This window comes from Rhinatrema bivittatum, chromosome 8 (genome assembly GCF_901001135.1).
Source record: "Rhinatrema bivittatum chromosome 8, aRhiBiv1.1, whole genome shotgun sequence".
Classification (NCBI taxonomy): domain Eukaryota; kingdom Metazoa; phylum Chordata; class Amphibia; order Gymnophiona; family Rhinatrematidae; genus Rhinatrema; species Rhinatrema bivittatum.
Genome location: NC_042622.1, coordinates 248052514 through 248079615, shown reverse-complemented (window position 1 = coordinate 248079615; position 27102 = coordinate 248052514). Strand labels below are relative to the sequence as shown.

Genomic DNA, 27102 nt, shown 5'->3' with positions numbered 1-27102 from the left:
AAAAGAAGGAAAAGAAAGAAAGTAGAAAGTTAAGAGAAAGTGTTAGTCTGTTAGCCGCAGCGCTGGAAGAAACTAATTTCGGGAACTCGTCCAGGCACTACCAAGGATATCCTGGACCGAGAGGAAGGGGCAGGTCGCCCTCGAGGGGGCCGCCCAGAGGACGAGCAAGTAGAGGAGGATCGTTCAGAGGTGGAAGGATGCCGTTGGGGGCCAATCAATGTGCATTCTGCAGACAAGAAGGACACTGGAAGTCTGAATGCCCGGAGTCCCTGCAAATGAAGCAGGAAGGATATACTCCGTCCAAACCAAAAGAAGCTGAATGGCAGATGGCCGTAGGGGAAACTTCTGGCGAAGACAGTGAAACATGACTAGACAGGGGAAATCTTCCCCTGGATCCCTTAGTAGAAATCAAAGTAGGGACTGAGACGTTTAAAGGATTGTTAGACACCGGGGCACAAAGATCAGTCATGACTACCGCTATCACCACGCCCACTTCAAAAAATATTTCCATCGTAGGAGCCTCTGGAAAGCCACTCATCGCTCCTTTTCTCCAAAAACGACAGGTTCGAGTAGGGGGACAATTAGTATCCCATCAGTTCCTCTATGTCCCCGGATGCCCAGTCCCACTCATAGGGAGAGACCTTCTTTGCAAATTAAGAGCCAATTTACAATTCGAATCTACTGGAGAAATCAAAGCCTCCTTCGCTGATAACCCAGTCTCTCTCATTTGCCCGCTCCAAGAAGAATGGAGATTACATCTTCCTGTAGTTGAGCACATCATTACGCACCGCTATGGAGAGAACACCATCCTTAACGAAAAGCGCAGACAGCTGATGGATAGTGTACCTAAAGTGTGGGCCGAACAAAACCCAGGAGGAATAGCCATCAATGCTACCCCTATTTGGATCGAGATGAAACAGAATGCACAGGTGATCAATCAACCTCAATACCCCATTCCATATATGGCCAGGCAAGGAATCCAGATACATCTGCAGAGACTGTACGATTTGGGCATTCTCCGACGCATCCGATCTGCTTGGAACACCCCTTTGTTGCCCGTAAAGAAACCTGGATCTGATGATTATCGACCAGTACAAGACCTGAGGAAAGTGAATAGTCAAGTAGAGGATCTAGTAGCCCTCGTGCCAAATCCATATTCAATCCTAGCCCAAGTCTCCCCTGCATCAAAGTGGTACAGTGTCATTGATCTCAAAGATGCCTTCTTCTCCGTCCCGGTGGCGGAGGAGTGTCAAAAGATTTTCGCTTTCACATGGGAAAATGCACCTACTGGAATAAAGCAGCAGTACACATGGACTCGTTTGCCTCAAGGGTTTAGGCACTCACCTACGCTGTTCGGTGAGCAACTGGCAAAAGACTTGAAGATGTACCAAGTCATGTATGGGCCAGTAATACAATACGTGGATGATCTTCTGTTGTTTCGAGAGACGTATCTCGAATGTGCAGTATCCACTCTTCAGCTGCTAAAGACGTTGTACTCAAAAGGATATCGTGCAAGTAAAAAGAAAGCGCAAATCTGTGAGTTGGAAGTAGAGTATTTAGGCTTCCAGATCCGTGGAGGAACCCGTTGTCTGGGAATTTCTCGCACCAGTTCGATAAGAGGTCAACCTGTACCCACTTGCAAGAAAGAACTCCGAGCGTTCCTTGGAGCTGCAGGATACTGTAGACTGTGGATTGCTAACTATGCAGTTATTGCTCAACCCCTGTACGACAAATTGCGGGGTAAAGAAACTGAGTCCCAACCTTTTCAGTGGGAAGGACATGAACTAGCAAGCTTACGTCAATTAAAAGAAGCCTTAATTGAACCACCTGCTCTAGGATTGCCAGATGTAATGAAACCATTCCATCTATTCGTCGATGAAAAAAAGGGAATGGCCATTGGGGTATTGACTCAAACTTTAGGCTCATGGGAGTGACCTGTTGCATATCTCTCAAAAGGAATGGACAATGTAGCAAAAGGATGGCCTGGGTGTCTTCGAAGCATCGCGGCTGCATGTTTACTCATTCCAGAAGCAGTCAAATTAACTTTTGGTCAAACTCTGAACGTAACAACTCCCCATACCATTCAAGGACTGCTAGAGACTCATGGGCCAAAATGGATGACTAATTCACGTCTCGTAAAGTATCAAGCTTTGTTATGTGAAACTCCAGAAATTCAAATACAGGACAGTAAAAATCTGAATCCTGCAACTTTACTCCCAACTCCCACTTCAGTCACTCATAAGTGTGAGGAAATCATGGCTATAGTACATTCCAGCCGACCCGATCTACACGATCAACCTTGGCAGGGAGCCTGGACTTTGTTCACTGATGGAAGTAGCCAGGTTCTAAATGGTGCCCGGGTCGCTGGATATGCTGTGGTCTCCGAGGACGACATTATCGAAGCAGAGCCCCTACCCCAGGGGACGTCAGCGCAAAAAGCAGAACTCATTGCGCTCACCAGGGCTCTACAGTTGGCAGAGGGAAAAACTGTCAACATTTATACTGACTCAAAGTACGCTTTCCTTACTATCCAAGTACATGGAGCCTTATACAAGGAACGCGGATTCCTAACTGCTGAAGGGAAACAACTAGCTAATGCATCTGAAATACATCAATTGCTAGATGCCGTGTGGGCACCAAAGAAAGTAGCTGTCATGCATTGTAAAGCCCACACCGGGAAATCAGATCCCATCGCCAAAGGAAACTAATGGGCAGATAAGACAGCAAAAGAAGTAGCACGTGCACGTCGATTACACACCTCAACTAAAACTTGCCCACTTCTGCAATTTCCGGTTGAAATCCCTGTCTATTCGGCAGAAGAAAATGACTGGGCACAAACTGAACAATTCCGCCAGCAGGATGGTTGGTGGATTGTGCAAGGAGATCGGGTGTGGATACCCGACGCACTGGCTTGGACCATCGTCAAAGAAGCCCACAATAAAACTCATCTTGGTCGCGATGCATTAGCAACTCTATTGGCAAAAACTTACTACATTAACAGACTCATACAGCTAACTAAATATGCTGTCAATCAATGTGTCACCTGTGCAAGAAACAATCCAAGAAATGGACCTGGTCCAGCCCCTGGACATATACTACGAGGGACTACTCCGTTCCAAGTTTGCCAAATCGACTTCACCCACATGACTCCTTCAAAAGGATACAAAGCAATGCTGGTAGCTGTCTGTACTTATACTGGATGGATCGAAGCCGTACCTACGCGAACTGAGACTGCCAAGGAGGTAGTGTCTTTGCTTCTCCATAAAATCTTGCCACGATACGGATTACCACGACAAGTAAATTCAGACAACGGACCAGCCTTCACCAGTGAAGTCACACGACGACTGAGTCAAATTTTGGGTGTCCGATGGCACCTGCACTGCGCTTGGAGACCTCAGAGTAGCGGAGCAGTTGAACGAGCTAACAGGACTTTAAAGAATCAGTTAGCTAAATTGTGTCAAGAAACAAAAACTAAATGGCCAGACATCCTGCCATTAGCTTTACTACATGTTCGATGCACTCCAAGAAAGTCTGGTCTAACACCTTATGAAATGATGTATGCAAGACCTCCACCCCTTCCATCTTTTCCTGAATCATTGCAGATACAAGGGGAGATGTCTCTCAGTAACCAACTCAAAGGACTATATAACACAGTCAATGCAATTCAAAATTACACCTGTGACACTGAGCCATTAGTCCTGCTAACCCCGATCCACCCATTCCAGGTTGGGAATTCTGTGTGGATCAAAGATTGGGATGAGTCTGATTTCCTCCAACCCCGATGGAAAGGACCGTACACTGTGTTACTGACCACTCCAACAGCAGTTAAAGTCTTTGGATGCCCTTCATGGATTCATTGGTCACGAATTAAACCAGCTGCATCCAGTTGGCAAGTCTCCAGGATTGGGGACCACAAGTTAAGATTCACCCAAGGCAGGCACAATGCTAGTCCTGAGCAAAAGACCTCAGTAACTTCTAAACAATATTAACGTGTCCATTTCTTTCCTTCCTTTCAGACTCCATAACTTATGACTGCAACTGTCTACATCATACAGCAATGTCACAGATACCGACTTCAAAGATCTACGCGGCAACTACCTTCTACAGGAAATTGTCAATCAGCCTACAAATTTCTTTACTACTCTTCTGTACTGACTACTACCTCTCTTTTCCTGCCTCTGAGCAAAAATTGTACAGAATGCATCAAGCTAATCCGCACTACAACTCAAGATGGATTCCAAGTTGTATCAACAATCATCCACCAATCTCAACCTCCTACGTCCTGTGCCACACTACCTGCTTGTGCCTTGAATACTACTCAAGGCTATCAATCTTTCCATCGATGTCTAGAGGGTAGCAAAATCATTTGTCATACCCCAACTACTCCTAAGTACTACAATGTTACCCTCACTGCTGGATTACCAAAAAGCTACACATCAAGTATTATCCCCGAAGGAAAAGGTATCTTGTACTACATCAACTCGACCAAAGTCCTTATGGGAGGAGAGTCTACCGTCACAATAACCTTCGATGCCTGTGAGGCCATTGATAAACACCCAAATGCACTCCATTGTGGGTCTCAAGCCTGGAAAAAATCCTATGTGTACAATCACAAATACCTTAGTCCATACAATCGAGCCGCCAATCCATCCAGTTGGATACCATGTGGAGGGGACCTGACCCTGTCAGGATGGGCTCTAGTCTGCGACTATACTGGAGGAGGTTACCATGGCTGCCACGGCATAGGCCGGCTAACTGAAGTAACTGGTAACACTGTGTCTATACAATGGCCTATAAGAAGTGAAGGATTCCCCTGGCAAGATACTTGGGGATTTGGTATCGATGGAACTGGAAAAGACCCCATGACCTACATTACTATCACGCAGCGGAGAGACAAACCTCGTCCAATTATTCACCAGACCACTGTAGTGGGCTACCAGTCTTTCTTCGATGAAATATCTCATGTGACTGAGGAATTGAAGAAACATACAATTTCTCAGCAAGCAAAGAACATGTTCGTTAATTTGGCTGAGAATATTGCTCTCTCTCTGGAAGTCAAGAACTGTTTTGTATGTGGAGGAACAAATACAGGAGAGCAATGGCCTTGGGAAGCCAAAGAAACATTTCAATCTGATCTTAATACATTGAACACAACTGTTACTTACAACCGTAAAACTCATCCATATGAGTGGGCCCTCCAGACTGATGTGATTGGCAGACAATGTATATCTCGACAACGTTCGCGTATCTATACCATACCTGTTGGAAACTCTCCATGTACTGGAGTTCTCACAGCCAATCTAACTAACCATACATGGTGGCAGACGGAAAATTCCACCATGCCTGCTCCCATCTGGACTGAATCAACTTTAAACAAGACATGGACTGCTGCAGGCGTACCCACCACCATCTTCACTGCCCCAGATGGCTACTATTTTGTATGTGGGCGAAGAGCCTATGAACAGTTACCCACACACTGGTACGGAACCTGTTTCTTGGCTACTATACGACCCAGTTTCTTCTTACTTCCAATCACTGCTGGAGAAACCCTAGGAGTACCAGTATACAGTCCCATGCGACCAAACAAACGTCGCAGAAATTCCAAAGTAACCATTGGAGACTGGAAAGATCAGGAGTGGCCTCCTGAAAGAATTGTACAATATTATGGCCAAGCAACGTGGGCTGAGGATGGTTCTTATGGGTATAGAACCCCTATTTACATGCTCAATCGTATTATCAGACTACAAGCTGTATTAGAACTCCTAACAAATGATTCTGCCTTGGCTCTCAACATCCTCGCCAAGCAGAACACAAAAATTATCACCGCTGTTTACCAAAATCGATTGGCTTTGGATTACCTCCTAGCACAGGAAGGAGGTGTATGTGGAAAATTTAATCTTTCTAATTGCTGTTTACAGGTCGATGACAAGAGTAAGGTCATTGAAGAGATCACTGATCGAATGATCCGACTGGCACATGTTCCAGTACAGACGTGGTCTGGGATTCTTGATTGGACAGCCTCCTTACCCAACTGGCTTACCTCCATCCCAGGACTTAAGGAACTCTTCCTTCCCTTCCTATTTCTTATTTTAACTTGTATTCTATTTCCTCTGTGTCTACCTCTTATTTTCAGGAATCTCCGATCCATGATTGAAAATATTGCTGATCGACGAGCGGCTGCCCACGTCATGATGATTAATAAGTATGTGTCTGTTTCCACATTCCCTTCATACGATTCATCTGACTACGACACTACCGATGATTCAGATATTCCTGATGTTGATTCTGATCATGAGTACCTAACCACTAACTTATAATTTGCATAACTTCTGAGTAACTAACATTACTGAGCCACTTTGTTCGCTGTGGTAAGTCGGGCTACAAAGGGGGGTGACACCAATAGGGTCCACCCGTCTCAAACCCGTGAAGCAACCAACGACACAGCAACACATTAGGGCTCAAATCTAATGACACTGGTATTAATTCTTGTTTGTCATTTCAGTTACTACCCAGACGATGAAGTGTGATACTTCTGCCTTCTACCCGAAGTTGAAGTATCAAAGGGGGGAATGAAGGGGTTCAATTTCGTGGCCCCCCGAAGAATGAAACAACTGAAAGTCTTCCGACTAATCATGCCAGCAGTGAAACGCACAGCCATTTTGAACGTACTAATGTTTGCAACGCAAATGACACGTAATGCGTAGTGACGCAGTTGCGCACTAACACGTAACGTAACGTAACTCCATTTTGGAATAATAATTTGTATTGTATTAATACGAATGCCGCTGTAAAATGTCTAACACGTCAATTAAATGACGAAACGATAATATGATCATAAGCTACACCTCCTAGAGGACCACGCTAGCTAATGCTTGTTCAGCAGTTTGTGAATTGTTTGTTCAGCAAAAATCAGAACGCATGTGTGAAAGATAAGAGTTGTAAAGTGCATAAAAGTTTGCTCCCGAGGGGGCGTGGCATGCAGTTGTACTGAGCCTTTGTCTTAGCTGCATCTTGCTGGCAATAAAAGTCTATCTTTACGGATCAGTTGACTGGGCCTCCTTACTGACTAAAAGAGACGGTTACATCTCCATCTGCTGGACAGGAGGCTCAACTCACGGTCTGGACTGATCCGGGTACGTACAGGGAACTGGGTGCTACCCTCAAGAGCCCTTTCTGCCTTTCACCTGATAGAGTGTACTCAGACTCTTTGATCCCTTCGATCACCATCCACGGGTGGTCTTCCTTCAACCGGGGTGGACCCTCGAAGTTGGTCTTGCGATATTCTAGGACGTAGTGATCAATTTTATTGTCCTCATCGGGCATTCTCCAGACCAGCGTCACACAGTTATCGGCCACCAGGGATTCAGATGCATCAATTTCTGGGGCACTGGGAACTGGAGAGGGAGAGAAGAGTCATGGAACGAGAGCTATTGTAAGCAGTATCAAAGCAGCTATCACTGAGATGGCTATCATAATAGCCACATCCTGAGCAAGGCTTAAGTAAGTCATATCACACTCATATAATCCTGTCCACGGAAACCTTTAAGATAATAATCAGTCCCGAGAAAGGCTACCCTGTACAAGACACCAAAGAACAGACGTAGAAATGTCACCCAGGATTGGAGAATATTTGGTCAAGTTTTTGGTTCTTCTTTTAGACATATGCCCCATGGTCTGTTCTGCTTCTCATTCCCAACGCGTACGCACACCCCCACCCCCACACACTCTCCCTCAACAGCTTTGTGTGTGTCAGACCTGGCAGAAATTTTAGGGCCTGGAGTTGCCGCCGCTCCTGGGCAAAGTCTACCATCAGGTGAGTCATGTTATCGCTGACCTTGGCCTTGAGTGAAAGCCGGAATGCAGAGGCCATTGTGACACTGCAGAGAGAAGTTGGGGGCGGGGGGAGGAGACACAAAAGGTGGCAGGAGTCAAATAAGAAGGGATTTCCCTTTCTAACTGAATTGTAGACAGAAAGATGCCCTCCACTGGAAGCCCCCGTCCTGAGGTACAACATCAACAAGATGGCGCATAAAGGAGTTTCTGTTCCTCTAACCAGACCCAGAACATGCTCAAGGGATTTCCCCACGGGCCTAGGTAGATGCCCTCCATATTTCCCACCCCGCACAGACAGAGCATAAGGACATTTTTTAAAGAAATTCAGAAAACATGGAGGCTGGCCTTGGCATTCCTAGAAATGATCTGCTAGAGCTGATGTCTGGTTGGTGAGCAGCTGCCTGGCTTGGAAAACACCATGTGAAGGCTTGGTTGTGAAAATTTAATAAAGAAGCACTTTAAAAAATAAAAGACATTTTAAGGAGACAAACCAAACACAGACCAGGGGATGGAAAGGAAATGGTGGGATCAGCTAACACCTGAAGTCCAGGAAATGAGAGGCTCTTTCCAGCACCGCTCCCCAGAAAAGGTGCACAGGTGGAGGCAGAGAAGAGAGGGGGAAAAAACCAACAAAAAAACAAAGCAGACATGAAAGCGCAAGACAGAAAGAGGCGAGCGTGGCAAGACAAAGAAGAGAGCAAGACAGTGTGAGTTTTGCTTTAGAACTTATTTCAGTTTAATTCTAATGCTTAATGTTAGCATAACTTTGCCAATCTTTTAATATTATCATTTTTTTTTAGCACAGTCAGATTACATGGTGGCTGTTATGGTAATCAGGGAGATTCCCAAGGGCCGACATCCTATTGTAGAACCAGAGCTGGGTCCGTCCCCTTCCTCAAAAGCTCTGGCTTGGCAGGTTGGATCCCAAGCTAGACACAAATCCCTGGTTGTGTAAATACCCATCTCCCCCAATTTGGAGAGCTCAGAGCCCCGAGGAAATGGGTTCAGGCAGGAGGCTGAAAAGCCAAGAAGCAACAGCCGCACATCCTGGGGCTTGCTTCTTGCCGGGCTGAGCCCAAGATGCTGCAAATTGTGACGGGCCGTATCGGTCGCTGCTGTCCTTATACAGCTTTTTGCAAATTAAAAGAAAAGAGTGACCAGATTCCAGTACCAATCTACAGCAGCCGTTCAGTTTGGCAAACTTCTGAATTTGTTTTAGTTGACTAAAACTTTGCTGCTGGGGCTTAAGTGGCACAAAGAAAACCAAAACTGGAGGAATGTGGGCGGGGAGGGGGGTTATCAAGAAAATATAAATAAGGGGAGAGGCACAGCTCGTTCCCCCTGTCCTCTAGATTACGGAGCTTGAGAGTTTTTCCTGGTGCCCAGGGGAAGTGGAGGGAGACTACGGTAGCACTATGAGGAGGAGGAGCAGGGGAGCTCAGGGGAGGTGGAGTGTGACACACAGCACTATGTTAGCATTATGAAAATGGGGAGGCAGAAAGTGAGCCACTGCCACCTGTTAATACTATGGTAACGGAGCACTCACGAGCAGAATGAGGTTACTATGGGATGACAGATGAGATGAGGAGGAGGAGGAGGTTGGTACTGTACCTATCTTTGATCTGTTTGGCGGCCTTCGAAGCACAACAAGAGAGAGAGAGAGAGAGAGAGAAAAGGGGAAGACAATAAGACAAGACAAGGAAGCTGCAAGCAAAGCTTCAGTTATCCTTCTGGAAATCCAGCCCAGTTTTTTCCCCCCAGTACGTGGGCACAAGGCCTCCGACCCTTGTTTAACTCCACCCCGCCTCCTACCATCCAACCTGCAGCAATGGAAGGAGTCACATCTTAAAATATTAAATGGATGCATTTTCCAGATCAGCACAGTGGGAAAAACTAAGATATTTTCTATTTTTGAGGGATGAGGTGGGGAGAGGTCCCATCTGATCTTAGCCTTTGCCTCCTCCCCCTTCACCCCTACTATTTTGTCTCTAACAACCTGGTATGCAGCAAAGGCCCAAGATGCCCAGAACATCGTTACCAAACATATCAGGAAATTCTGTTTTGTTCCCCAGCCGTTTCCTCCTGCTTCTTTAGGTGGTGCTTCCAACTCAGATGGAACCAAGCTCAGATTGGGTGCTATAAGCATTCATTCACAACTACCTGGGGTCTTTATCCCCTCCTGACCTACTTTTGTTCCATCACTGCAGAGCCCTAATTTGGTCACTAAGTGCTGCCAGTATGCAACGACTGGGACACCCTCACCCACCAGGAGCTACGAGATCTGTCTCCACAGCATCCCTGGCTGGTCCGGGGAGTGGAAGGTCCTGAGCCGAGAATTGAACCCAGCTCCCTCCTCATGGCAGCAAGAGCCTGGAAATCTGAGAGGGTGGTGGGTATCTGAAATCCCCCACCAGCAGAGATGGTGCTGAGTGAAGCATGCCAGGGACACAGAGGGAGGTGGAAAGGAGGAGGGAGGAAGGGAGGAAAGTGGCCGGGATGGACTGGAGGCTGCCATGACACCATAGGCAGGGCTGGGGAACTGGGTGAGCTGAGAAGTCACAGTTGCTGACAAGGGCCATGTTACTTCTCAGCAACCATGTGTACTTCACTGGCAGAGGGGAATCTGTCTTCTCAGAGGCTGAAATGTCACCCTTACTTCTTCACCGTCGGCTGCTGCTCACCTCCATCCTTGTGGGATTTCATCGGGATATTACCAGCACGAATCTTTAAGGGTGACCTTTTCACAGGGCCATGCTGGCTTGACATGAGGGACTTCGGGCACCTTGCTTTTATTCCTTGATATAATCTCCCCCACATCCCTTCCGAATGTAACTTCACCTCTCTGTCCCCAGGGGCTTTCTGGCCTACCAGTAGGTACTCTCTCTCCTGGTTAATGCAGGCATTTCTCACGTCTTACCCCTGAGGGCTGAGGAAGTACTGCAGAGAGGGGCTCTGCTTTACCTGAGAAAAGCTGTCGCTCTCAGCCACCTCCAGCGTCTGATTGGCCATTTCCAGCAACTCCTCGGAACTTTCCAGGGCCTTGGTACAGGCTGCCAGCTGGTTCTATCCAAGAGTCAGAAAGAGAGAGAAAAAAATCAGTTGTAAAGAAAGAATCACAATGAACCCATCAACAGGCCTCAGCCTCTGCTTCCCTCCATGGATTTACATCTGACCTCACAGACTTAACTCCAACTCATCTCCCTCCATATCTGTCTGGCTTTTACTGGCCCTGAAAATCACTATTAGTTTTACTGTCAGGAAGAAAGGGGAGGAGGGAGCAGGGAGATTGTGGAGGAGGGAGATAACTGAGCAAGGATCTGCTCCTACCTGTAGCTCGTAGGTCCTGCTCGCTCGCTCCTGTTTGATCTTCATCACCATCCCTTCCTTCAGCTCATCCAGAATGCTGTAAAGTGACTGGAACTCTGCCTCCAGATCCTGCTGCACCTTGATGGAGTTCTCCTGAGGTCAGAGAGGCAGCAGCAACAGCAGATGAAATCCTATCCACCAGATCCACGCAAAGACAGGAGGACAGGGCCCTAAGCCAGTTCTTACCGGTGCCAAATGGGTAATGGTTATAAAACTGCTGGCAGCTTGGTAACAAAACCTAACAGTAGTACATTCACAAAGCTAATTATGCAAATATACATCTGCAGGACATTCTTTGTAGACTCCTGGGCACCTGGATGGACAGTATCCTATCCATACAATTAGTGTGTAACCTCTATGGCTCCCTGCTCAGAATCTCACGCATGTAAACGGTTCTCATCACATGGAGCTCTAAGAGAATGGGGAAGAGGGAAAGGAAAGAGAAGGAGAGAAAGGAGAGGCAACAGTGGGGGCAAAGGGCAGACAAGGCACTGATTCTTCATTCCAGTTCTCAGGGCCCTCAAACACCTCTGGATTTCAGGGTAGCAAAAGTATGCAAAACGAACCTACTTCTCAGAATCAATGTTTGCAGATCTCTCTCATGCATATCCATCATGAATTGCCTAAAAGCCAGACCTGACTGGGGTCTACAAAGATTGGTGTTGGGTATCCCAGAACTAGAGGGTAGCAATGGAAGGGAGAGAGGAAGTTGGGATGAGAAAAGCAGGACAGAAAGAAAAAAACCAAACAACCCAGAAGGTGGACCTGAAGAAAGGTAGAGGAATACAAACAGAGGAGAGCAGTGGGGACAAGGAAGAGAATGGGTGCACTGTGAGAAGAACAGTGACATGCATGCTCCACCCTTACCTCTACATTCTGCAGCATCTGCTTCAGGGTATAAATAAAATTCTGGATTTCCTCATTCTTAACAGCCAAGGTAGTTATGATCTTCTTTAGAGACTCCTATTTCAAAAGTTAAAGGAAGAAAAGGAAAAAAATAACACCACCACCTCAAGAGATGACAGTACCTGGAAATCCAGCCTAGCGACCTCACTGCGACTTTTCACCTCTCTATCACAGAGCTAATTTTGTCTATCACATGCTCAGAGTAAGAAAGCCACTGGATTTTGTAGCTTTGGACATTCTCACCAGAAGCAAAATGTTCTCACTGGAGCCCCCTGGCCTCACATGCACAAGTTTCTCTGTGAACAGCACAATGGTAAACCTCAAGCTGCATCACACAGCAACTTCCCCAGTGACTGCATGAAAAGAAAGGACAAAAGGCTGCCAGGAAAACCTGAGAGCTCCACCAAAGCTCTGCTGAGGCACATTAAGGCTGTGCATTTGTTTAAAAACGAATTGTAATCTGAACCGAAAATGGGCATTTTTGTTTTGTTTCATTAACTCTGAAATGAACTGAAAATGGCCCCTGAAATCACCAAAACAATTTATGAAACAAATCAAAATGAAAATTTTTGGCCGCCATGCACATCACTATGGAGTCAGAGCAGATGTGTCCAGGGGTAAGCTTTTCTTGAGAGCATGGGTTACATTTTAAGACTGGAGCCAAAAAGGCCAAAGCAAGGGGGCAAACAGAGGGTCATCCGATTTTCTGCATTTCTCTGCTTACCCCTTGCTCCTGCCCTGTATTCATTTACAATACCTCTTGAGATACCCAATAAGTTTGGCTGTTCACAAAATGGTCTGAGTTTTGCCTCTTTTGATCTTTAAGGGATCTGGACAATCAGTGAAAAGTTCAAGATGACCCCACTGCAAGGGGGCAGAGCGGTGGGCAAATAAAAGAGATCGCATCATCTGACCATCTGAAAAGGAAGGAAATTGGCTCGAGGCCTCAAAAGGTCAGAAATTCTTCAGGTGTTCAAGATAAGAGTTGACAGGTGGCCTAAACAGAGGCTGAGGCAATGCAAAGCAAGCATTATTTATTTATTTATTTATTTAACAGCTTTTAATATACCGGTGTTCGTGCGAGCACATCACGCTGGTTTACAATAAACTTGAGAAAGGAGGAAAGTTACAAAAAACAGGGAGCGGGTGATGGAGCAGGCTCGAAAAAAGGAGGGGAGGGGGAGAAGGGGAGAAAGTAAAGGAGGAAGGGATAGCAGCTGAGAAAGCACAGGAACTGAGAGGTAATTACAAGAGATTAATTGGAGGTTTAACGTGGGTTAAAACATAGTAGGTTGGTTACATAGTAGCTTAATTTATGCAACCTGCGCGCATAGTAGCTTATTTTGTGCAACCTGCGCGCACCGAGCCCAGCGCATGCTGCCTGTTCCCTCCGAGGCCGCTCCGATTTCGGAGCGGCCTCGGAGGGAACTTTCCTTCGCCCTCCCCCCACCTTCCCCTCCCTTCCCCTTATTACATAGAAAAGATTCTTTACCCACTGTGCAGCACATGATATTTCTAAAGTGTGGCACGCAGGAAGCAATACTCACCCTGCAAGAATGAAAACTCTAACTTTTACGGTCTTTTCTATTTCTTTCCGCTGGACACAGCTGCGTTTACACATGTCATTCTTTGCATGAGACTTCAGTGTGTCTCGGCCAGGGCCAACACAATCGGACATGACATACAGAAACACATCACAATGCTTTCTAGACATGCTGGACCTCCCCAAGGGTTCAGGAAAACAGCTACAAAAAAACCCTCTGGAAACTACTATATAGAAGTTAAGGGGTAAATTTGCAGCAGGCCACTAGGTGGATTATCACACAGAAGCTCCCCAGATAGTTTCTGTTTGAAAATCTGTGTAATGTTAACGTGGATACTTACACTTATCCAGGCTATTTCTGGGGATGGACCTATCCCGCAAAAGATGATGCACAAATATTTGAAAATTCAAACTACGCACATCGGTTTTTTCCCCCAATCTAAAAACATCAGCCAGGAATGACATTTTTTTCCGCAATAAAAAAAAGAAACAGATAATGGAATATATGTACAATTTGTATTTATTTGTTTGTTTTTAAATGTGTATCCCGCACTATTGTAATTCTAAGCAGGAATACTTTTCAGTTGAGACAGCATGTGGTATTTTGCACTGGATGTGTAACCTCTACACAGCAGATGGTAACCACCATTTTTGTGCGTTAAAAATAAAAACTTCTGAGCAAAAAGATTCCCCCAGAGAATCATATCAAGTAGAACAGGTGTCCATGCTCAATGTCCTCCAAATCGAACACAATTTTGCACGGATGTTCTCTAGGGTCTCAAACAAAAGTGTACTAAACTTTTCACCTGGATCTCCATTGGTTGGAGAGCTAGAGGCAGTTGAATGGAGGTCACCTCTGAGTACCATGCTCTACGCAAACTAACATGGTCATTTTGTCCAGGTGCTGCAGCCTGACAACACCTCTCAGGGGCCTGAAATTTTGTGGATTATTACAACCCCTGGTCATAAATCACAGTGCAAAGTTTGGAACATAACGTGAGCTTGCCTCCCTTATTATGGGCCAGCAAAGTATGTGAAAAATTTTACAATAGAAATATAGGGGCAGATTTTAAATACTTGCGCGAGCGCATACTTTTGTTCGCGCAGCAGGCACGAACAAAAGCACCCTGGATTTTATAAGATACACACGTAGCCGCGCGTATCTTATAAAATCCGGGGTCGGCGCGAGCAAGGGGGTGCACATTTGTGCAACCTGCGCGCGCCGAGCCCAGCACCTGCTGCCTGTTCCCTCCGAGGCCGCTCCGATTTCGGAGCGGCCTCGGAGGGAACTTTCCTTCGCCCTCCCCCCACCTTCCCCTCCCTTCCCCTACCTAACCCCAACCCCCCGGCCCTATCTAACCCCCCCCCCTTTACCTTTGTCGGCAAAGGTGCGCGCGTCGGCCGGCTGCCCCGCTCCGTGGTCCAGTCCGTGGTCCAGTTCTGGAGGCCGCGGCCACGCCCCCAGAACGCCCCCGGGCTGAAACCACGCCCATATCACCGCCCCCAAAATGCCTCGCCCCCTAAACGCCGCATCATCCCGCCACGCCTCCGCCACCCCCCCCGACTGGAAGCCCCGGGACTTACGTGCGTCCCGGGGCTCTGCGCGCGCCGGCGGCCTATGCAAAATAGGCGCGCCGGGGTTTTAAAATCCGCCCCATAATGCTCCTAACCCAGGGGTCCCCAACCACCGTTCCGCGGACCAGGACCGGGCCGTTGGGGGTTTTTTGCTGGTCTTCGCCACCGCCGCAGACCAGCACTAAACACTGACTGTGTGCTCTGCTCTATGGCGGCTCAGAGCACACTTTGTGGGGTGGATGCTGCTGAGCAGTGAACTACTTCTGTGCTGTGTGCCGGATACACACAGCAAGAAGATCAGCAGGGCCGTTTTGGAGCTCACGTCACCACGGTCCGAAGAAAAAGGTCGCGTCTAAACGTGCAGGTGCTCCTCCTCCTTCCTGCCCACACGGCCCCGGAAGAAAAACGTTGCCGGAGCCGTGAGGGCAGGAAGGAGGAGGAGCATCAGCCGCATGCAGAAGAGGAGCAGCGCGGCCCGAGAAGACCAGGGCTGCTGCTGAGCCCATCCTGTGGCACCCGTAAAGAAGAGGCCCAGAGGTGAGAGAGCGGCTGAGTGTGTATGTGTGCGTGTATGAGATGAGTTGAGAGATTGTGTGTGAGAGTGAGTTGAGAGACTGTGTGTGGGAGTGAGGACCTGAATGTTTGCAGAGAAAGCATGTGAGAGCCTCTGTGTGTGTGAGTGAGACAGCATGTGACAGTGAGAGCCTGTGCTTGAGCAAGACAGCATGTGGGAGTGAGAGAGAGCCTGTGTGTGTGAGAGTCAGACAGCATGTGCCAGTTAGAGACTGTGTGTATGAATGACTGTATGAGAGAGAGCATGTGAGAGAGAGAGAGAGAGAATGTGAGAATGGAGAACCTGACTGTGTGTTTGAGGGAAGAAGACAGATGGAGAGTAAAGAAATAGAAAAAAAAGACAATATAAAAGGAATTGACAAAAAAATAAGAAAGGCAAGGTGGTAAAAAAAAAGCCTGTGACAACCGATTAGAAAACTAAGATCAGACAGCAAATGGAAAAAAAAATAAATTACTTTTTACAGATTGACACATGTAATCTTTCGGAATGTGCAAGAGTAGCACTTTCTCTATGCGGATCTCACAATGTACGAGATCAGCATGGAGGAACTGGAAGCCCACGGTGCCTGCACAGAGGAGGCAGCAAATGGGCTTCAGAGCCAGTAGCAGCAATCAGCGTCCCCGCAATAGCCATGCGGCAGCAGTGACAGTGGCAGCAGAAGAACGAGAGAGGCTCAGAGATTGCTGGCAAAAGAAAGAGAGGGGGTCTGCCTTTAGTGTGTGCATGAGTATGAATGGGAGTCTGCCTGGTGGTGTATGTGTGTGAATGCATGGGTGCCTGCCTGAGGGTGTGTCTGTGTATGAGAATGAATGGGTGTCTTCCTGGGGTTTGCTCACAGCCAGGGGAGGTCATGAGAGGGAAGGCGTCAGGTGGAGGAGAGAGGTGTGAAGTTTGGAAAACAAGGAAAACAAGCTCCCACTCATTCTGAACCTATGGTGAGTTGAGTCACATTCACATTATAAATGTCATAATTAAATGATAAGTATGCACTAAAATCCAACCCCCTCCATAACCCCACCCCATATGACCAAAGCCCCGCCCCTGCCCCACCCCCACCCCGCCCTGCCAGGCCATGGAAAAATGGTCTTGCTTGAAGCCAGTCCCTGATGCAAAAAAGGTTGGAGACCACTGTCCTAACCTATACTTTGATTCAGGCCCTGACTTATACGTATATGCCCATGGCATATACGTATAAGATTTGCACTAAGGAGTAGATTTTCAAAAACGGCGCGTTCGTGTACTTTTGTTGGCGCTCCAGGCGCCAACAAAAGTACGCGGGATTTTAGTAGATACGCTCATAGCTGCGCGTATCCGCTAAAATCCTGGATCGGCGCGCGCAAGGCTGCCTATTCCGTGTAGCCGGCGCGCGCCGAGCCGCGCAGCCTGCCACCGTTCCCTCCAAGGCCGCTCTGAAATCGGAGCGGCCTCGGAGGGAATTCGCTAACGCCCTCCCCTCACCTTCCCCTCCCTTCCTCTACCTAACCCACCCCCCTGGCCCTGTCTAAACCCCCCCTACCTTTGTTGGGGGATTTACGCCTCCCAGAGGGAGAAGTAAATCCCCGCGCGCCAGCGGGTCGCTGGCGCGCCTAGACGCAACCCAGGGGCGGTTCCGGAGGGCGCGGCCACGCCCCCGGACCGCCCCGGGCCGAAACCATGCCCCCGAAACGCCCCCTCGGAAAACCCTGTGACTTACGCGAGTCCCGGGGCTCTGCGCGCCGGTAGGCCTATTGAACATAGGCGCACCAGCGCGCAGGGCCCTGCTCGCGTAAATCCGGGCGGATTTACGCGAGCAGGGCTCTTAAAATCCGCCCCATAGGCTTTACAGGTAACTGGAAGCAGATACAATTACATAAAAACTTCATGTCACTTTTTTAATGCAAATTTTTGCCAATTTTCAGGTGCAAATATCTCTACCATGTTGTTTTTAAAGCTTTTCTTTTTTATGTCACTTGAAAGAGCATCTTTTTTTCAACAGAAGTCGCACTGTCATTTTGGACCCGATCTTGCTTTGGTCACAATTAAGGCCCCAATGACCTGCATCATTTGAATACATGGGCGCGCTATGTTAAAAAGAGGCATCCCTGGCACCTTGCTGTGTAACATGCAAATGAGCTAGAGATGTGAAACTTTACAATGCGGTGAAGCTTTTAGCTTCTGACATCTTGTTTCGACACTTTTATAAATACCCCTCAAAATGGATATTTTATTGTGCTGTTATTTACTGCATGCAAAAGTATCACCTTCACAAGGAACTATGGTAATGTCATGTTAAGTGTGTTGTGGCAAAGATTTTGGGAACATGCCCTGGTCTGTGACACCATTGTGCCCTTTGTGGTATCAAATTTTTTTTGTGCCAAAGGAGGACATTGAAGCAATCAGACCTGTTCAGGATGAGAGGTTTAAAAAGGTCATACAGTTGCTGGCACAAAGGAAAATCATCAATTCAAGCCCATTGATGGAACTAAAATTTGCATTAGCAAAATTTTGAATGATGTTGCCTGTCCTTCAAGTATTCAGCTGCCAACCTTCAGGCCGATACAATAAAACGGCAAAATTGAGCGTCTGGTTTTCAAACCACGAGCCAATTTTAAATTTATTATTATTTTTTTAAATTATTTTTAACTTTTGGGACCTCCGACTTAATATTGCCATGATATTAAGTCTGAGGGTGCACAGAAAAGCAGTTTTTACTGCATTTCTGTGCACTTTCCTGGTGCCAGCAAAAATTAGCGCCTACCTTTGGGTAAGCGCACATTTCTGAAAGTAAAATGAGCGGCTTTGCTGCACATTTTGCTTTCTGTATCGTGCAGGAATGACAAATAGGGCCATCAACATGCATTTGCATGTTGCAGGTGCTATTAGTTTTGGGGGGGTGGGGTTTGGATGCGCGTTTTCGAAGCGCTATTACCCCTTACTGAATAAGGGGTAAAGCTAGCGCGTCGAAAACGCACATCCAAACGCGGGTTAACAGTGCACTCCACCGGAGCGCACTGTACTGTATCGGCCTGCTAGTCAATATTTAGCTTGCATCTATGATAATTCCTGGTGGACTGGCCATATATGCAAAGTCTCAAATGAGGAACATGTCATTTTGGTCAATTTCTTGCACCCCCAAGGTCCTGCCAGGTCATTTTACGAGCCCGCCCCATAGAGGCACCTGGGGGTTCCAGAAGAGCACATTATTGCTACTCTTGATGCACCCATAACAACTTCTTCAGGTAGGCAGTACATTTATTCACAAGCCACTTTGTCATGCATCGATGGGACATACAAAAGCATGTGCAAAGCAGGAAAAAAGACTAAGTGAATTTTTGTGAAGTCTGTAGTTTAAACAATTTTCATATGCAGTATCTTGCTTTTTCTTGTTTTGTGCTTAAATAAAACCTGTGGCTGGTACCTTGTCTGGCTGTCTGGAGTGGCTCCTAGGCAACGGGGTTGTCAATTTTGATGCAATGGCTCAGCCACCACTGAACAAAGCAAGGCAACTAATCAGCATACAACGTTTTTTGCAGACTTTGATGACTAATTTTTGAAAATATGTCTAAACAAATGTGTGTCAAAAGCTAAAAGTGTGGTAAGCATCATAAACTGAGCTGTATTGTAAAATGTCACATCTCTAGCTCATTTACATGTTTCACAGTTGGGTACCAAAGATGGCTCTTTTTAATATAATGCATTCACGCATGCAAATAATGGTCTTTTGAACAGTAATTCTGACCAAAAGAAGGCTGGGTCCAAGACGAAACACTGAGAGGGAACACTGAGAGGAGAGGATCACCTTGCTGGTGGCTGAAAGGAATCAGTAAGTTTTTGCTTGGGACATTGTCTTTTTTTAAAGTATTGGGGCAAAGTTAACTATCTGGGAATATTATTTAGTGTGTTTGTGCCTTTAATAGTCAGAAAGGCAGTGAATAAACAAGTTAGACTGTATTTTTAAATAGTCAGACAATAAGGTAGCTAGTAAGCAGTAGATAGTGTGTTTATTTTTAAAAGTCTGCAGAACTGAGTGTTCTGCAGACTTTTAAAGAACTGAGTGTTTGTATTGAAAAAAAAACAAACCCAAAACCAAAAAGTAGCCAGAAGCTAGAAATAAGCTAGGAGCAGTGTATACCTAAGTAAAAAAGTTGAATAGTTCAGCTCAGTTACTCACCTTGGAAAGGTGTTGAGGTAGTGTGATTGATTTGAATAGGGACCAACATTTGTTAATCAAGAGAGCAGTGAGTCACTCTAGCTGACTAACTGAAGTTAGACTGTTTGGATTTTCCAACCCACCCACCCCTAGCTCATCCCTTAATTTATAGGCAGGTGCCACTTTCACACACAAAAAAAAAAAACATCAACAAAAACTTTGAGAATTCGATCAGACCATGGGAGGCCACTACCAGACACATAGTGAATTCACTAATACATTTAAAGGACGTTACACACATTCCTACTCCCATAGCAACCTTAAACTTAACTAGGAACTGATCAAAATTGAGATGAAGGCAGCAGTCTAGCAGCAAGAGGGGGGCTTCCCAGTCTTTTGCATAGAGTGTCACATGTATGATTTTTTACCCACCGGTGAGAAGTTGTACATGTGGATGTGATGCAAAGAGCGATCTCTGGAGGCTAGAGTGGCAGACCTGGAGGAGCTGAGGCAGACAGAGGTATATAGATCAGACCTTCAGGTCCATAGTAGCCAAGTCCCAACTTCAGACTGGCAGCCCTGGTGCTGCCTTGGAGGAAGAAGGTCTCATGATGGGAGAGCACCAACCAGGTGCAGCAGGAAAGGATCCTGTAGCAAGGACCTGCTCTCCAGGTGATGCATTGTCCTTTCGCATTGAGGATATCTCCCCAAGACCTACTGCCCAGGAGGGAAGGGTTAGGTCGGCCGCCATAGTTGGTGATTCAATTATTAGGAATGTAGACAGCTGGGTGGCTGGTGGGCGTGAAGATCGCCTGGTAACATGTCTACCTGGTGCGAAGGTGGCGGACCTCACGCGTCACCTAGATAGGATTTTAGACAGTGCTGGGGAGGAGCCGGCTGTCGTGCTACATGTGGGCACCAAAGACATAGGAAAATGTGGGAGGGAGGTTCTGGAAGCCAAATTTAGGCTCTTAGGTAGAAAGCTTAAATCCAGAACCTCCAGGGTAGCATTCTCTGAAATGCTCCCTGTCCACACGCAGGTCACTAGAGGCAGGCAGAGCTCCGGAGTCTCAATGCATGGATGAGACGATGGTGCAAGAAAGAGGGATTCAGTTTTGTTAGGAACTCGGGAACTTTTGGGGAAGGGGGAGTCTCTTCCGAAGGGATGGGCTCCACCTTAACCAGGGTGGAACCAGACTGCTGGCGTTAACCTTTAAAAAGGAGGTAGAGCAGCTTTTAAACTAGAACAAAGGGGAAAGCCGACAGTCGCTCAGCAGCGCATGGTTCGGAGAGAGGTATCTTCAAAGGATACTAATGATGCATTAGAATTAGGGCATCCCAACAGTGAGGTTCCAATAATTAGAAAAATAGTCCAAGTGCCTGTAACTAAAAACTCACCTGAGCCAAAAAATTCTAACTTATCCCTATCAATTAAAAAGCAGAATGAAAATACAAACAAAAAACAAACTTTGAAATGTTTGTATGCTAATGCCAGAAGTCTAAGAAGTAAGATGGGAGAATTAGAATGTAAAGCAGTGAATGATGACATAGACTTAATTGGCATCTCAGAGACATGGTGGAAAGAGGATAACCAATGGGACAGTGCTACACTGGGGTACAAATTATATCGCAATGACAGAGAGGAGCACCCGGGAAGAGGTGTGGCGCTTTATGTCCGGGATGGCATAGAGTCCAACAGGATAAACATCCTGCATGAGACTAAATACAAAATTGAATCTTTATGGGTAGAAATCCCTTGTGTGTCGGGGAAGACTATAGTGATAGGGGTATACTACCATCCTCCTGGTCAAGATGGTGAGATGGACAGTGAAATGCTAAGAGAAATTAAGGAAGCTAACCAAATTGGTAGTGCAGTAATAATGGAAGACTTCAATTACCCCAATATTGACTGGGTAAATGTATCATTGGGACAAGCTAGAGAGATAACGTTCCTGGATGGAATAAATGATAGCTTTATGGAGCAATTGGTTCAGGAACCAATGAGAGAGGGAGCAATTTTAGATCTAATTCTCAGTGGAGCACAGGACTTGGTGAGAGAGGTAACGGTGGTGGGGGCGCTTGGCAATAGTGATCATAATATGATCAAATTTGATTTAATGACTGGAAGAGGAACAGTGTGCAAATCCAAGGCTCTCGTGCTAAACTTTCAAAAGGGAAACTTTGATAAAATGAGAAAAATTGTTAAAAAAAAAACTGAAAGGAGCAGCTACAAAAGTAAAAAATGTCCAAGAGGCGTGGTCATTGTTAAAAAATACCATTCTAGAAGCACAGGCTAGATGTATTCCACACATTAAGAAAGGTGGAAAGAAGGCAAAACGATTACAGGCATGGTTAAATGGGGAGGTGAAAGAAGCTATGTTAGCCAAAAGATCTTCATTCAAAAATTGGAAGAAGGATCCAACAGAAGAAAATAGGATAAAGCATAAATGTTGGCAAGTTACATGTAAGACATTGATAAGACAGGCTAAGAGAGAATTTGAAAAGAAGTTGGCTGTAGAGTCAAAAACTCACAGTAAAAACTTTTTAAAATATATCCAAAAGCAGAAAGCCTGTAAGGGAGTCAGTTGGACCGTTAGATGATCGAGGGATTAAAGGGGCACTTAGAGAAGATAAGGCCATCGCAGAAAGATTAAATGATTTCTTTGCTTCGGGGTTTACTGAAGAGGATGTTGGGGAGGTACCCGTAATGGAGAAGGTTTTCATGGGTAATGATTCAGATGGACTGAATCAAATCACGGTGAACCTAGAAGATGTGGTAGGCCTGATTGACAAACTGAAGAGTAGTAAATCACCTGGACCAGATGGAATACACCCCAGAGTTTTGAAGGAACTAAAAAATGAAATTTCAGACCTATTAGTAAAAATTTGTAACCTATCATTAAAATCATCCATTGTATCTGAAAACTGGAGGATAGCAAATGTAACCCCAATATTTAAAAAGGGCTCCAGGGGCGATCCGGGAAACTACAGACCGGTTAGCCTGACTTTAGTGCCAGGAAAAATAGTGGAAAGTGTTCTAAACATCAAAATCACAGAACATGTAGAAAGACATGGTTTAATGGAACAAAGTCAGCATGGCTTTACCCAGGGCAAGCCTTGCCTCACAAATCTGCTTCACTTTTTTGAAGGAGTTAATAAACACGTGGATAAAGGTGAACCGGTAGATGTAGTATACTTGGATTTTCAGAAGGGGTTTGACAAAGTTCCTCATGAGAGGCTTCTAGGAAAAGTAAAAAGTCATGGGATAGGTGGTGATGTCCTTTCATGGATTGCAAACTGGCTAAAAGACAGGAAACAGAGAGTAGGATTATATGGACAATTTTCTCAGTGGAAGGGAGTGGACAGTGGAGTGCCTCAGAGATCTGTATTGGGACCCTTACTTTTCAATATCTTTATAAATGATCTGGAAAGAAATACGACGAGTGAGATAATCAAATTTGCAGATGACACAAAATTGTTCAGAGTAGTTAAATCACAAGCAGATTGTGATAAATAGCAGGAAGACCTTGTGAGACTGGAAAATTGGGCATCCAAATGGCAGATGAAATTTAATATGGATAAGTGAAGGTGATGCATATAGGGAAAAATAACCCATGCTATAATTACACAATGTTGGGTTCCATATTAGGTGCTACAACCCAAGAAAGAGATCTAGGCGTCATAGTGGATAACACATTGAAATCGTCAGTTCAGTGTGCTGCGACAGTCAAAAAAGCAAACAGAATGTTGGGAATTATTAGAAAGGGAATGGTGAATAAAAAGGAAAATGTCATAATGCCTCTGTATCGCCCTATGGTGAGACTGCACCTTGAATACTGTGTACAATTCTGGTCGCCGCATCTCAAAAAAGATATAATTGCGATGGAGAAGGTACAGAGAAGGGCTACCAAAATGATAAGGGGAATGGAATAGCTCCCCTATGAGGAAAGACTAAAGGGGTTAGGACTTTTCAGCTTGGAGAAGAGACGGCTGAGGGGGGACATGATAGATGTTTACAATTATGAGAGGTCTAGAACGGGCAGATGTGAATCGGTTTACTCTTTCGGATAGTAGAAAGACTAGGGGGCACTCCATGAAGTTAGCATGGGGCAGATTTAAAACTAATCGAAGAAAGTTCTTTTTTACTCAACGCACAATTAAACTCTGGAATTTGTTGCCAGAGGATGTGGTTAGTGCAGTTAGTATAGCGGTGTTTAAAAAAGGATTGGATAAGTTCTTGGAGAAGTCCATTATCTGCTATTAAGTTCACTTAGAGAATAGCCACTGCCATTAGCAATGGTTACATGGAATAGACTTAGTTCTTGGGTACTTGCCAGGTTCTTATGGCCTGGATTGGCCACTGTTGGAAACAGGATGCTGGGCTTGATGGACCCTTGGTCTGACTCAGTATGGCATTTTCTTATGTTCTTATGAAACAAGGTGACTTTTTTTTTTTTTTTTAGCTAAAAATGTGCTCTTTCAAGCGACATTAGAAAGAAATCAAATTAAAAGCTACACAATTTTCATAAAAAGGTGACATCATGTCTTTATATACCTATACCTGTGCTTCCAATTGGATGCAAAGCCTCCTAGTGAAAATCCTAGATATATGTCATAGGTCATGACTACTGATCCAGTTATGGCGTGAATTGAAGTTTACATCAGGAGCAAAATAGGCCTTAAATTTCTTTTGTAAAATTTTTTGCATACTTTGCTGGTAAATAAAAAGGGTGGCAAGCTCAAAACTTTACATAGGAACTTAGCACCAAAAGTTGTAATAATCCACAAAATTTCAGGCCCCTAACAGGGGTTGTATGGCTGCAGTGCCTGGACAAAGTGGCCATTTTGTGTTGCACAGAGCACAGTACTCTAAGAGTGACCTTCATTCAGCTGCCTCTGGCACTTGAACCAATAGAGATCCAGCCGAAACATTTTGCAGAGTTTTGTTTGAGGCCCTAGCGAACATCCACACAAAATTTTATTCAATTTGAAGGAGGCGGAGTGTGGATGATTTCTAATTTTATCCACTTATGTCCCTTATGCATCCTAATTAGGGCTGCCGATTGTCCTGATGTTTTTCTGGACTGTACAGATTCTGGAGGTACTGTACCGAAAAATGAGGGACAGCTAAAATATTCAGCAATGTCCTGATTTTAGCCTTCCAGCTACAGGTTACCATCCAATTCTCCCCTGCAGTTATACTATATTGCAGGCACTTTGATAGCTACTCTGTATTCAGTATGGGGCAGATTTTAAAAGCCCTGCGCGCATAAATCCGGCTAGATTTACGAGCGCAGGGGGGATTACATGCGCCGAGCCTATTTTGCATAGGCCAGGCGACGCGTGCAAGCCACGGGACGCGCGTATGTCCCAGGGCTTTGAAAAAGGGGCAGGAAGGGGGCGAGGGTGGGGCACCGGTCCAGGGGTGGTTCAGGGGCGGGACCGAGGCCTCTGGCACAGTGGCCGTGCCAGGGGATCACGCGCCGGCTGCAAGTTACGCCTGCCACAGGCAGGCACAAATAGCAAAATAAAGATGGGGGGGGAATTTAGGTAGGGCTGGGGACAGGTTAGATAGGGGAAAGGGTGGGAAAGGTGGGGGGGGAGCGGAAGGGAAAGTTCCCTTCCCTCGGAGGGAACGGAGAAAGCTATCGGGGCTCCCCTAGGGGCTCGGTGCGAGCAAGGTGCACAAGTGTGCACCCCCTTGCGTGCGCCGACCCTGAATTTTATAACATGCTCGCGGCTGCGCGCGCATGTTATAAAATTGGGCGTAGATTTGTGTGCGCTGGGTTGCGCGCACAAATCTACACCCGCGCGTAGCTATTAAAATCTGGCCCTATGTGTTGAATACATTTTGTATCATTTACGTAGCCTTCAGTCCACCGTTTACTGAGAAGCCTAAAAAAATTTTTAAAAATATAGTTTGGCCCTCTCGGCTGATAGAAGCAAACCTTTTTCAGACCAAAGGAACTCCTCGCAAGAGTGAGGGGAAAGGTAGAGATCAACTGGGGTCTATGGTATTTAGGGCCGGATTTAGGCACAGGCAAGTGCTGAGGGCACCAAATTCTGAAGATGCCCACAAATTGGGTCTTCTCCTGTTGCTCTTTCATTTCTAGGAGCAAAACCCCCTGCCTATGTGCACCATACACTCTTAAATCTAGCTCTGATGGCACTGTAGTAGGAACTAAACTGGGCACAGTAGATAGAATACAATGGCAGATACTGACCTATGTTTCTCTGTTTTTCTAATCATGGAAGAATATTAATTTGTGAAAAACTCATCAGAGAACATATTAAACTGCATTTCCAAGTGTTCGGAAATCCGATGGTTGAAAGTTTGCAACCTTAATCGCGATGCAATCCTAGCTAAATGTGGATTTTTTTTGTTTGTTTCTGAAAGCCCGCATCATTGTGTATTATCTGCACTGACAAAAGGGATGCGTGTGGGAGAAACACTACATGCAGGGTAATCGAATTAACATTATTATTCGGCTACAGCCCTGACTCATGTAGAGACTGGATGGAGCATACAGGATATAGGATTCACGTCTTCCTTTACATCCTGTCCTTTGATGCACTCCTAAAACTGCAGGAAGCTGCTGGGTGGGTGGTGCAAGGCTCCTGGCCGGCTGCATCTCTCTAAGCATTACCTGAAAAGAAACGCTCCCCTCCCTATCCCAGCACAGAGCGCCTTGAAACAGCAGGAGCACCGCCCACAGCCTTGTCAGTCCTCCCTACATCCCTGATTACCTTCTGATCCCCCATGCTTGGATCTCCCGGTCGCCGGTCCTCGAGGACTACTGTTTCCCTTCGCTATTGTCCAGGCGGTGATATGCCAGGTTTGCCCAGATTGTGGGGCCTCCCCAGCTCACTGCGCAAGCGCAGTTTACCGTTGCACGCCGGGAATTATAGTCCTGCGCCCCGGACACGAATCTTACCCGGTGGCTGCAGCTTCCAGGGCATCGGAGACACGTGGTCCACTTTCCAGGGCGTGTACAGGATTTGGGGTTTTTTTGTCTCCTTACAAAATTTAAATTGTTGTTCATTTTATTTTGATAAGTATGCCTAATTGCTTGGTCCTTGTTAAAAAATACCATTTTGTCTCCTTAAAAAATTTAAATTGTTCATTTTATTTTGCTAAGTATGCCTAATTGCTTGGTCATTGTTAAAAAATACCAT

The 27102-nt window shown here is 46.0% G+C and overlaps 1 protein-coding gene across 1 annotated transcript in view; it reads right to left on the bottom strand.

The window, feature by feature from the left end:
* FSD1 (fibronectin type III and SPRY domain containing 1) overlaps positions 1-26794 on the bottom strand; it is a 69821-nt gene extending 43027 nt beyond the window's left edge. The window contains exons 1-7 of the mRNA XM_029614506.1: positions 26674-26794; positions 12067-12162; positions 11161-11292; positions 10795-10896; positions 9445-9467; positions 7756-7877; positions 7185-7394 (exon numbers count right to left, since the gene is read on the bottom strand). Coding sequence (XP_029470366.1) covers positions 7185-7394; positions 7756-7877; positions 9445-9467; positions 10795-10896; positions 11161-11292; positions 12067-12162; positions 26674-26688 — 700 coding nt within the window. The 5' untranslated portion in view covers positions 26689-26794. The remainder of the gene's footprint in view (positions 1-7184; positions 7395-7755; positions 7878-9444; positions 9468-10794; positions 10897-11160; positions 11293-12066; positions 12163-26673) is intronic.
* Between the last annotated feature and the right edge of the window lie 308 nt (positions 26795-27102).